The following is a 13,083-nucleotide window of genomic DNA, read 5'->3' as shown; positions in this document are numbered from 1 at the left end:
TGATGATAAAAAAACAAAGCAGAAGACAATAAAATCGATCGCCCAAACGCATCACGGCAACGGCCATGGTAACCCGATGCACGTGAGTTCCATGCAAATGGAAATGCACATGCGTTCCCCTATTTCTAGCCCTATAAAAATCCACCCAGATCTGGTAACATTCATTCGTTATTGAATTGCTACCACATGCCAAGATTGACAAGAAATCAGCGACACCAGGCCCTTGGACGATTGCAAGGTGGACAAACCACCCGGCAAGTAGCCAATGCATTTCAAGCCCACGTAAGGACCATATACAGGACCACCAACACTACAGAAGGCCGACCATGTAGTGGAAGACCAAGGGTCACTACCCGACGCCAGGATCGTAAGATTGTGCGACAGCATTTTCAAGATCGCTTTGTTACTGCTGCGAAAACTGCTCGACATACCAGCGACACATTAGTGCGGACACCGTGCGTCGACGATTGGCGAGCAGACACCTCCACTGTCACAGGCCACACCCAGGACCTATTCTGACACCACGGGACCGTCTTCAGTAGGAAACACAGCACCAGCATTGGCGCCACCAGCAGTTGAGAAGAGTCCTCTTCTCAGACAAGAGCCGTTACTGTATCTCAACAGCAGATTGGAAGAGAGAGAGTCTGGCGCCTCCGTGGGGCACATTATTCGGATGCTTGTAGTGTTGAGAGAGACTCGTTGGGTGGTCCGAGCATCATGGTGTGGGGTGGAATAGGTCTTGCACAGAGGGTCGGCCCTGTGGTCTTACAGAACATCGGTCCTAGGAGCGGTTATGGTGTCAAAGCAGCTCGGTACATTGATCAAGTCTTGAGACCACACGCCGTACCTCATTTGGCACGTCGTCGCAACCACGAGTTTCGGCATGATAACGCTCGTGCCCACACTGCGAGAGCAACAAGAGACTTCCTCCAGCAGAAGGGCATCAGAACCATGCAGTGGCCTGCCTTCAGTCCCGATTTAAATCCCATTGATGAGCCACTGTGGGACGAGATTCAAAGACACCTGAATGACGTCCGACTAAGGCCGACAACTGCAGCTGAAACGCGTCAGGCGTTCCTCAGAGTGTGGGCTCATGTGCCTATGGCCTTCATCAACCGCCTCATCCATTCTATGTATCGACGTTGCACGGCAGTCATCAACGCACATGGCGGACAATTGAGATACTGACTTGTGATGACATTTTCTCAGAGACTAGTGTTGTGTTTCACTTTAAGAACATTTGACACTTTAATTTCAACCTTGATGATCAGTTTTGCCAAGTTTCATCTGTTTAATATGTCTCAAAGTATGTTTACAGTGTTTGGACAAATAAGGTTTCTTATTAAAAATCCATGGTGACGTTTCTTTTGCGGTTCAGTATATATTCTTTTCCACGTACATTAATAGTTTACAATCATGTGTTTTAGAGAATTTGTCAGTTGTGTTGAGCTTACAGACAGTAATTGTAATTTATGGTGACATCAATGTCTCATGTAAAGCATATAGTAAGATGGTGAAGAATAATAATATTCAAAACACATTAAAATACTATGATAAATCTGTAATCCTAAAGCTGATGTTCCACATGCCCAGAACAGCCGGGAGGAAAATTGATTAAATTCGAGAAGTTTTCCATTACATACATGCAGACATCATAAATACTTAGCTGTGTCATTTACAAGTACATTAACTTGGTCAAATAATGCACATAACATTGCTTTGCAAGCCAAGACAACCTGTGGAGGCATATTAAAAAGTCTTAGTGTTTTGGACAATATTACATTTAACGTTTACTTTAAAATATTTCATACCAAAAGCATCCCGATTTTATTGTAAGGATCGGACATTTAGGGCCTAGAACATTTGGATGTTATTGAAAAGAGACATTTATATGCATGTTAAAAGTTCTTGGGTGTAAAATCTAGCACAGAAAACGCAAGAATATATGCTGAATGCGGAATGAATATCTATAGTTATTAAAACATTATGAAATACTGGGTCAAGGTATTAAATATGCAATCTTCAAAATACCCTAGAAAATGTTGCCATGGTAAAAAACAATTGGGCATCAAAAGTTAAAAACATGATATCCGAATGTGGTTACATGGTTATATTTTCTTTCAGCCATTTGTCACAGGCCTTAAAAGATATGAACATCCCCAAATGGCATGGTTCCTAGTCCAGTTCTACAAAAGCAAATTACGACACTACATTTAAGACTACTATAATGCTAGAACCTTATCTATTACGTGTAAAGTTTAGAACAACTCTTTCTCGATCTTGATGTAGCTGACATGATCTCTCGAAACAGGCAGATATCGGTATTTCAAGAGAACATAGACTTAGTAGGATTTGTAAAACTGATTGTATTAACTATTCTACCACAACCCAAATGGAAAGAAATTTTGAAAATCAATGACATGTGATTTTTCAGAAACTAATAGAAATTTATCCGTGATCATTCATCATGCTGTGAAACTAAGAAATGTATTAATTTGTAACACGCCCCAGGCAATGTACTATAGTCCTTTGGCCTCATCAGTACCATGAATAAAGATTGATTGGGTAACAAAAATGCACCCAGTTGAGTAGGAGACGTGCAAATAATTGTGTGTCTATCGATACGTTGGAACCCATAGACAAAACACTCTCACAATTTGTTATATCAAAAACTACTTTTGGTTTTTCAAATATCACAAATTTGATTGTTTATATGATAAAATACATTATTTGATATTATAAATTCTTTTACTGATATCTTAAATATTTCATGACATCATAAAATCAAATTTGTGAAAAAATTCATACTTTGGAATCAATAAATGAATTACTGATATCATAAAATAAGGAATGAATAGGTAAATCGGCGCCTTATATATTGTCCCTTTTGGGTTGTATAAAGTAACGCGATTGCATCACGGTTTTCATGTTCATTGCTAGGTTCTGCACCAATATTTCTTTCATCTTATGAACAAATGTTAAAAAAATGTCAACTTATAATTAACTATTAACTGTAACCAAGGAAGTAAATTATAATACTAACCCAACCTGCGTTTTTTATCTCCCTGTCACTACCATAGTTACCACCTGTCAATTCTAAGGGTATATACTTATACTGGAACATCGTATGGAATACTAAAGGCAAAGTGCCTGAAGGCTCTCGACTTGCTAAAAGTCGTTTCAAATTCCGAGTGGGGCGGAGATCACAAAAGCCTCCTTCACTTTAACAGAACGGTAATGCGCTCTAAACTAGACTATGGTTCCATTGTCTATGGTAGAGCCTGCAAAAGCAATTTTGCAAAATTAGACACAACAGACCACGAAGGCCTAAGGCAGCTGAAGCAGCTCTTGACAAACCGTTATCTCCACTCCTTATCCTGCACAGCGATTTCAAACAGGTCTGTCAAAAGTTATATGCAGATCGTATGCAAAAAAAGGTTGGACACCCAGGTAGGAGTCAATAAACTTCATGAATTCAAACCAACAATCGGTCATGCCTACTTGGGTTGTCAATCAAGACATAATGAGGTCGTTTTAAGACGATGTATTTGCCACAGCCGCTTTACCCACGAATATCTGCTTTGAACAGATGAGGACAAACCCCCTAAGTGTATCCCTTGTGATGAATGGTTAACCGTTAAGTCCATATTAATTGACTGTGTTGACTTTAAAATCATTGCCTATTTGCTAGTCTATGAAATGAACAAAGCAATATATTTTTAATTCAATGCCTTTGTCATTCAGAATGAATGAAGGGTCGGTCCCTCCCCACACTTACCTACCAATAGGTGTTAGTTTCCCAAACCCATCAATATTCTTTTGAATGAATATTTATTTATTGTATGGATTACATACAGTTTTCACATCATTTTGCGTGCATGGAGGATGGAATCAAGAATGTTTTGCTAACCGTTTCTAATAACTAGTGGAGGATATTGGAAATGGTAGAACATGGAGAAAGCATCAAATTTGTGATAGATGTGACAGCTCAACAGCTAAACAGGCTCATTACCTTCTTAACATTTTCGAAGAACTGACAACATTGGACATGAATTAAATTGGAAAGTGAGAAAAGAAATTAGTAGTCGATGTTTTTTTTCTCATGAAAACCTCTCCATTAAATAAACAACAGTTGTTATTTTGGTACTTATCAAGGGGATTCCTATTTCCCAGACCTTCTCTTACTTTGTTCCAGTATATACTGTAAAAATGGAAACAAAACCAAAACGTGCAACACAGCATTATCCATGGACTTATTAATAAGCCTATTCTTGATATAAATGTGTTGAAGTTAAACAAAAAATGGATGAATTATATATCATGTGTTCACTTGTTCTTTTGTAACATACACTAGAATGAGAAAAGCCTCCGCAGAAACTACATGTGAACGCAGTAGAGAGTTTGTAACGTTTCAAGTTTCATTCATTACTATATCTACTATAACTTGCTTCCGTGTGTGAATGCGAGTAATATTTATCTCCTCAGTTCTCAGCTTTATAATGTTTTACACAGGTAGTATATTTACAATTGTTGTACGTATATATGAAGGCATACGCATAGGATGAAAATATTTGTTATTCGTCAGTCAACAACTCAAATAAGTCAAACAACTTTGTGGTGTCTATGCAATTTCATATTCTGGGACACTGCATGTGCACTGGAAAGCTGTAGAGTACAATCAGTACTGATTAAAAGCTAATTCAATTTGTGTCATCATTACATTCTATAAGTTATTTATGCATTATAATGTTGCTTATTTACCTAATTTCTCTAATTCGCCAAATGTCAGTATCAAACCGCATGTTTTGGTGTAACCCAGCCAGTGTCCCAAAACCTCGTGTATCATAAGACACTTTAATGTTTCGCCCTCGAGATCCAACGTTATAACATTTCAGTGCACAACCATCATCTAGTTATGAGATATTTCCTAGGTATATTATATTTCGGTTCCAGTACCTTTTACTGTCTTATACATGTTTCTAATACATATTTCCGCAAACAGTGCCGCTTAGCCTACGTAAGGAACGCAGCAGTCTGTGGATCTTCTAGCTACCTAACTTACTGTCGGTAATATAAGCAAATAACAGGACTGTTAATAACAGAAATGTACGATATACAACAAAATTGTCCCCATCTATATAAAAAACATTCGACACTAACGCTGCGGTAGGCTTGACACAGTTATTTGCGCACCGCTTAGTTAACTCTTACCGACAGGGCGGGGTGGTGGTTCAAAGCGAAATGGAGGTCACTGTCGTTTGCCTAATAAATGCTAGGCGGCGTCTTTGATCTAGCCTCCAAGCATGCATGTAGTAGAAGTAGACGATGATCAGGATGGCCTGGAAATAAACAAGATTCTTTCTTGTTGCATATCAAGGCACCAATTCATCTGTCATGAGATGTTTATGTATGTGTGCACAATTAACTAGAATGTTTCATATTGTTACACGTCGATTCCCAAATTGAAACAATATGTTAACCCAGAAATCCGCAAGGCGCCGGAATTCGCTGTGCAGAGTTATATCTAATTTTAAGTTATTTCGGAGTATCCCCTACTTTGTTTTAATGGTATATATCACATTATCATAATCACATGATATAATAATACTCTCTCTCACTCACTCCTTTTGTGATCATGATCGTAACCGGATGTCGTCTGAAAACAGTGTGACTTTTGAAAGTGGTTTCAAACCTGACACCAGAGGATATATGTTTAATACAACATTGATCCCCCACTCCACTGTCACTGCTATCATTTTGCAGGCATTGCCCATTCCCTTTTCAGCTCTAAATTTAAGGGCCTTGCATTGAGGATTTTTTATATACTTTTTCTAACTTCATTTTATACAGAACCATATACAGAACCTTATTTCAGGGACTGTATATTAGTCTAAGCGACGAGATAAGCAAACTGCTTAATTGTGTATTCCCAACAGCTGCCATGACACATATGTGTCGACGGGTTTGTAACGCACCAGCATAGGACAATCTATTTCCTCAGTATCGAGTGATTGAGTTGGGCTTAACTGTTGGAACTTTGGTGCTGACAAACCTAGAAACATAATCGGGGCGAACCGGGATTCATAGTGTTTGGTGTGGCCAAGGGACGCAGCAAAATGTGGTGCCTTAGACGACTGGGCTACCCGTACCCTCTATTTCCTCATTAAATGCTCATGGAAATATGTCTTAATTCTTGCAATTCAAACACAACACAGATCAACAGAGGTAAACACGCGAGTGTGTTTTCGGAAGGTAATTAGGAATAAACATAGTATTAACGAGCCGACTGGCAAGGGCGACGCCATGTTTGTTTGTAAACACTGAAAGTAGTACCTACCTGACCTTTTATACTTGCATCTTTATCCGTACATGACCCAAACGGATAACGTTTATTTCCGTTGGTTTTATCCTGTCTGGAAACTTACCCAAAATATGAGAAATTATTTTAACTTTATACATACCCGTGGTATTTCTTTTAAAAAACCGGGCGGTCAGGTAGCCTAGTGGTTAAAGCGTTCGCTCGTCACGCCGAAGACCCGGGTTCGATTCCCGACATTGGTACAATGTGTGAAGCCGAATTTCTGGTGTCCCCCGCCGTGATATTGCTGGAATATTGCTAAAAGCGGCGTAAAACCATGTTCACTCACTCACTCACTCTTTTAATAAACAGAACTACTGCTATTTATATCCAAATCCTCCACAATAAGGATGCGTGACAGGAATAACATGTATACCAGAAACACACAGTTAGTAGATCCAACGTGGATTCCGAACCTGGAATACGACAGGGACGTGCCCTCCCTGTAGCATGAGCTGACAGAAAAACCACGTGAATGTAATCAGCAGTGTGCGAGCTACATCACGGGGAACTGCACAAATTTTAGGCTACCAAACACACTATCGGGGTACATGAGCATGCACGGTCAGTCCTAAAACCGAGATTGATCGCCTCATTATCCCCCGCCGCGCGAAAGCGGGAAGCGGGGGATATAGTATTCACGACCGTCCGTACGTCCGTCCGTACGTCCGTCCGTACGTCCCACCTGTTTGTTGCCGCGATATCTCAAGAACTAAACACTGGATTGTCTTCATGTTTGGAACTAGGGTGTATATACAGACACCGCAGACACCAGTCGGTTTTGGTGACCTTGACCCCATTTTCAAGGTCACAGCAGGCAAATCTGCTTTTTGAGTTTGAAAACGGTGTTGCCGCGATATCTCAAGAACTAAACACTGGATTGTTTTCATATTTGGAACTATGGTGTATATACAGACTCCGCAGACACCAGTCGGTTTTGGTGACCTTGACCCCATTTTCAAGGTCACAGCAGGTAAATCTGCTTTTGGAGTTGGAAAACGGTGTTGCCGCGATATCTCAAGAAGTAATCGCTGGATTGTCTTCATATTTGGAACTATGGTGTATATACAGACACCGCAGACACCAGTCGGTTTTGGTGACCTTGACCCCATTTTCAAGGTCACAGCAGGCAAATCTGCTTTTTGAGTTTGAAAACGGTGTTGCCGCGATATCTCAAGAACTAAACACTGGATTGTTTTCATATTTGGAACTATGGTGTATATACAGACTCCGCAGACACCAGTCGGTTTTGGTGACCTTGACCCCATTTTCAAGGTCACAGCAGGTAAATCTGCTTTTGGAGTTGGAAAACGGTGTTGCCGCGATATCTCAAGAAGTAATCGCTGGATTGTCTTCATATTATGGTGTATATACAGGCGGGGGACATTTCGTCACTTCTGTGACAAATACTTGTTATGATTTCCACCGGTCTGTGGACAAGCGTTAGGTACTAGGGACCTTTTCGTTTACTGATTTGATAACGGTCAGACTTCCTTGAGACAGCTTACTCCTGATTGCATCTTCCCGAGGTCAAGGCATCCTCTAGCCTATGCCCAAGATTAGTTTTACCCTTGCCATTTGAAGCCTACGTTTCTGAGAAATGATATGAGAGGACTGGTCGCCTGTCGAATTTGCGCTAAAAATATTCGAAAAATTTAGCAAAGACAATATTTTCGAAGTCGTTCAAAGTCTTCAATCACACTCGCCCAAGTGTTTTTTTTCATATATTGGAGAGCAAACTTCGTTATTTTCTGTTTACACAAACAACAGGAACGCTTATCAAAGTGCCTGAGAAGAAGTGCTAGTTTAACACTATCCCTGCTGAACGTTTCCTGTCACTGCAATGCGCAGTGCCTCAATATTGTAAGAGCGAAATACGACAGTAATCTTTACCGAGCAGTCTTGTTTTGTTTGTCTGTCAGGGTTGAGATCTCAAATCGTTTCGTTATTTGCTCGACCAGGTCCTATGCTCTGCTAGTCATCTTTGTGAAGCCATTCCAAATAAGGATATCGATCTGATTGGATGTCGAGTTTCCATCACAAGGGACACAGCTTGAGCCAAGAAAATTACCCTCGAAATGGAAAGGGTGGATACTTGGATTTGATATGGGCTAGTGTACACTCTTGCCTCGAGAGGATGTGCTGATTGTGGCGTAAATAAAAGCGACAACCGCATGTCCCTAATCATATAAAATCTCTTGAAATAACCACTGGCTGACCTAATTGTATGGAAAAATGAAATGTCATCTAAGTTTTTATTGTTGTTATTGGCAAACATATTATCAAGGAATCAAAACAGTGATTGGGGTGAGATAAATTACAGCTTGATATGGGGAATTCTATTTGTGTACTATTCAAGTTGTAGATGAACTAATTTCGATGTGATAAGTATTACCAATGTTCACCAAAGAACCAAGGACGGTATATTTTTGTTGCTATATTGCATGAGCATGTTACCTTTCCAACATTTTATTTGAAAGCTATTTACCCATTCCCATTAAATCAACTTTAATGTCATGGAGTGACATAGTCGCAAACGCAAACATGTCGATCGTGTGGTTATTGAATTGTAATATACAGGTGTGCTTGACTTTAGTATTAACATTCCAATCGATAGCATTTATATCTGCGATCTGTCAGCGTTAACGTTTACTGATTGTGCAGTTAACTGTAATTCTGAAGTGTGGTTTTGTGAAAGAAATGCCTTCCATTTCAAAGTACATGGCAACAAATATATAGTGTGGTATAATACATTTACATTCAAGGCGGTTGACATGAAAAATCTAATGGTGGAGGGCTTGTTTACAACATTTAAAGTAGACAGTTAACAGTCCTGAGACTAAGACAGAAACAAACTATTCTATGAATGCTTCGCCTGTTTTTTGCAGAGGTGGAAGTCAGTTGCTTGGATTTTGAAGAGTGAAATTAGTTCAAATGCATTGGTGATTGTTGGTTCATCTATAGCCACATCCTGTTTAGCTTCTGTGTGCACGTGCAACACGTGCTGTTCATGCATGATGTGAAATTCCATTATGATTAGATGTTGCATTCAAATCCAACGCAACGGTATTATGTAAACCTCAACGATAGCTACATTCGAATCAGTACATGTAGTTCCTTTTTTGTTGGTATTATATACTCATAAAGCTGTAGCTATTGGAATAGTGATATTCTCATACCAAAATCTTCTTTGTCTAGTACCATGAGAATCCAGTATCACTTTGTGTATTGACGGCTTTAGATTCTTTATCCATTGTATTTTTAATTTTTCTTTTTTATGACCAATATTCAGGCAATATGTAAGTAGATATAAAAAAAAACGCAACAAAGTCACATTTAACTAAACGACTTTAATTAATAGTTTTACATAATTCACCTGTCGCAGGCAACAGATGAAAGCCATTAATGTATCAAATTACAAGCATATTCCAAAACAGTTTCTGACGTGTAATGATAGTGAATTCCTCATTAAAGATATGCGCATCAATGAAATGCTCACTTTTGGCGAACATGTGTTCGGCGTGGTAATAGAGACTTCAGTGGCAGAATAAATTCATGACCTTCAGTTTTATAACCATGCTGGTACTCCTTCTTTGATGGTTTCCAGTCAGAAGCAGGTCGCAATGTGAAGAGGAATCTCTGAAATGACAGAAAATTAAAAATATAGTTGGTAAAACAGAAGAAGTTCGAGAAACTGAAGAATTCAATGATTACAGTGGCAAAACAATGATCAAATAGTATTTAGCATCTTGGAATAAATAAGACTTTACCCAGCGTCCAGAGTAAGTGCATATTTCCCAAAAGTTAATAAATTATTCTCAATTATTTGTGAACACATAATTAATATTTTAATTTGTATAATCAATGCGATTAATCAAAATTGGACACTGTTGACGAACACTTATTTCTGATGTCAGAATTTTATGTCAATCAGAAAGGTGAAGAAACTTTAGGCCAGTACAATTCAACCAGGCACCACATTTCATACCCTCAATATATACTTTGCTATGACTGATGCTGATTTTCTTGAAAATATTTGTTTTTTAAGAAATGATCTGGAATATGTTAACGTTCTAAAGGTATTTTTACTGTGAAATATTTGTGCAGGCTCTCCTATTTTGGCACCTGGTAACAACTATTTGTGTGCATGCAAGCATAATTAATCAACAGTATTTCGTATTTTACTGCGAATATTACAGATATGAACATACAAATGACCTGAAACAACAAAAATTTTGTTGCAATGTGTTTTTATTTGATGTTTTTGCATTTTTGTCTCCCCCTGGTACCTGGTGCCTGGTGCTCCGCATTAAGGGGAGTCAGTATACAGTATATGTGTGGGATAGTCATGGTAATATATAAACTTCAGCATGGTACCTCAGTGGGCTAGCAATATAAAGTCGGTATTAGTCTGGAATAGTACAAGCAGCCAAACACAAACACACACACACACACACACACACACACACACACACACACACACACACACACACACACACACACACACACACACACACACACACACACCGCGTGCATGCACGTCGCTATATAAGTGCCACATTCTTGAACGCGACGTTTAACCCCATTTGACCTCATCTCACCCCACACAAGTTACAATTCTAATATAAAGTCATGCGTCTGTAAGGCGGTCTTTGTAGGAGCAAGACAAACGATCAGAACAAGATACATCAGGTTACAGCCAGACCAAGTTGTATATCTGGCTGGTCTCGGGTAGCTCACCTCCCACAACGTGCCCTTGGCTTTGCTCAGCTCCAGCACCATGAAGAAAGGCAAAGGAATTATAGGCAGCATAGCGAATACAAAGCCGATGGCACGAGCTATCACTGGATATGTGTACCCATCGTAGGTTGGCATCTGATAGGCACTCAACGTGACGATAAAGATGGTCTGCAACATGCATAATATGATAAACATTAAGTCAAGATAGGCGCTCACGTTGACGACAGAAATATCAAACACACTGTCATTGTCGTGTTACAAAAGAAAATTAGGAAATACAAACTTTCTTTCTTTTCTTTTCTTACCAACATGATGAGCGGGGTAGAGATGCACCAGCAGAACTTCATTAAGATCCCAGGACGTCTCCCCAACATCAGTTCTATGTCTCGGCCAAACCTGTCCACACCTGGCAATTTTTGTTAGGTAAACGTTTCATTCTGACAAATGAACTTCATGTACATCAACAACTGCATGCGTGAATCAAATGAAACAATACTGTACAACATAATCTGTTGTTATAAATAAAGTCTACACATAAACTACAACAACACAGCAACACACTCAAGGTTACTGTTATACCCATCCTTCTGTTATCTTGACAGGGGTGCTACCAACTACCACATCTCAGGACTGCGCAAGTAGAGGTACGACAGTAACAAGCAATGGCTGCTTTTCACAAAAATACGTTAACCTTCACATGTTATCTGTATTTGAAGGAGTGGAGGAGGATTTGTCATGATCCACGCAAGTTGCATGCCTGTAGAATAAACCACGACTCTGAAATTGGCTGTATCATGATATGTACAAAATGGGTTACTCAATTGCATTTGGTAGAATTTGATACAAAAATACTATTTGGAAAAGTCAAAATTACTGGTCATTACATTCGTTGCGAGGGGTTATTACAAGATGAACTTCATAAAAAACACATGCAGATGAGTGAAGCATTGTTCTGTTTGTAATGGACTGTAATGCACACATGGTGACTGATATAACGAATAATCCCTGTAAGTGAGTTTGTATTCAAATATTTACCATAAATCCAACCAATTACGATACATTCCAGGAAGGAGCAGACAAACAAACAGAATGCTGTCGTGAACCAGTCCATCAACTGGAAGATGTAGATTCCTCCCTGGAAATACAGGTGTCAAATATGGTCAAGAGACTCAAATCATTTAGAATAAGAACTGCTTCAGAGTGAACATTCAAATTAATATTGCCAACGTGTCGGATTTTGGTATTCTACAACTTATTGAAATTCAATCACACAACACAGGACAGGTAAACTCCATTATTTCTGGGAGTGATTACAAAGGAGCGATAACCTGGGGGCCATTACCCCGAACTGCAGTCGCATAATAAAATTTATAGGGTATTTTTAAATTTTGCCGCAAATAGAACCCTCATGTTAACTGACACGGGTCAAAAACTCTACTGTAATAGTCGTTCATATTATCCTTCATAATCAGTCACATTGACCTGACTAATCTGAATTACATTTAAATTGGACTGTGAGAAACTATCCCAGTAACTTGTCCAGATCCTCTATGGTCAATCATGACTCGATCGTCGACTAGATTAAGGCGAGGTCTGTTTGTATGTTAATACTGAAAGATAAATATCTGACCTTAAATTTGCATCTATATCCGTACATTTCCTCAACGGATTCTGTTTTCTTCCATTGGCGTTTTCATACCCAGTATGTGATAATTAGATATCTAGAATAATGTACTATTGTCTCGCTTTGAAGTAAGTTTTCAAATTGTTAATCAGGCCCTTCAGTTGACTCACATTCATTGTGATCGGAAGGCCAAGCAGGAAGAAGGTCATAGACACGCCTGCGGTGACTAAAGTCCTGTATTTGCTCAGGCGTCGTGGGAAGGCGTCCATGATGCCGACTACAAGGTTCTCAACCATCCCAAACTGCAAACACAAACACTGTATGTCAGTGGTGGTGTCAGGAGATAAACTGTATGAGACAA

At 39.3% G+C, this 13,083-nt stretch overlaps 1 protein-coding gene across 2 annotated transcripts in view; it reads right to left on the bottom strand.

Moving 5' to 3' along the window:
* Positions 1–9,691: 9,691 nt before the first annotated feature.
* Positions 9,692–13,083, bottom strand: part of LOC124137990 (sodium- and chloride-dependent glycine transporter 1-like) — a 61,819-nt gene continuing 58,427 nt past the window's right edge. For both annotated transcript variants that reach the window (XM_048397665.1, XM_046504486.2), the window contains 5 exons: positions 12,893–13,024; positions 12,134–12,233; positions 11,404–11,504; positions 11,099–11,266; positions 9,692–9,997 (listed from right to left, as the gene is read on the bottom strand). In XM_048397665.1, coding sequence (XP_048253622.1) covers positions 9,854–9,997; positions 11,099–11,266; positions 11,404–11,504; positions 12,134–12,233; positions 12,893–13,024 — 645 coding nt within the window. In that variant the 3' untranslated portion in view covers positions 9,692–9,853. The remainder of the gene's footprint in view (positions 9,998–11,098; positions 11,267–11,403; positions 11,505–12,133; positions 12,234–12,892; positions 13,025–13,083) is intronic.

Source organism: Haliotis rufescens, unplaced genomic scaffold (genome assembly GCF_023055435.1).
Source record: "Haliotis rufescens isolate VD_foot unplaced genomic scaffold, xgHalRufe1.0.p SCAF_17, whole genome shotgun sequence".
Taxonomy (NCBI): Eukaryota; Metazoa; Mollusca; class Gastropoda; order Lepetellida; family Haliotidae; genus Haliotis; species Haliotis rufescens.
The sequence above is the reverse complement of the archived record's forward strand: the minus strand, read 5'-3'. Positions and strand labels throughout refer to the sequence as shown.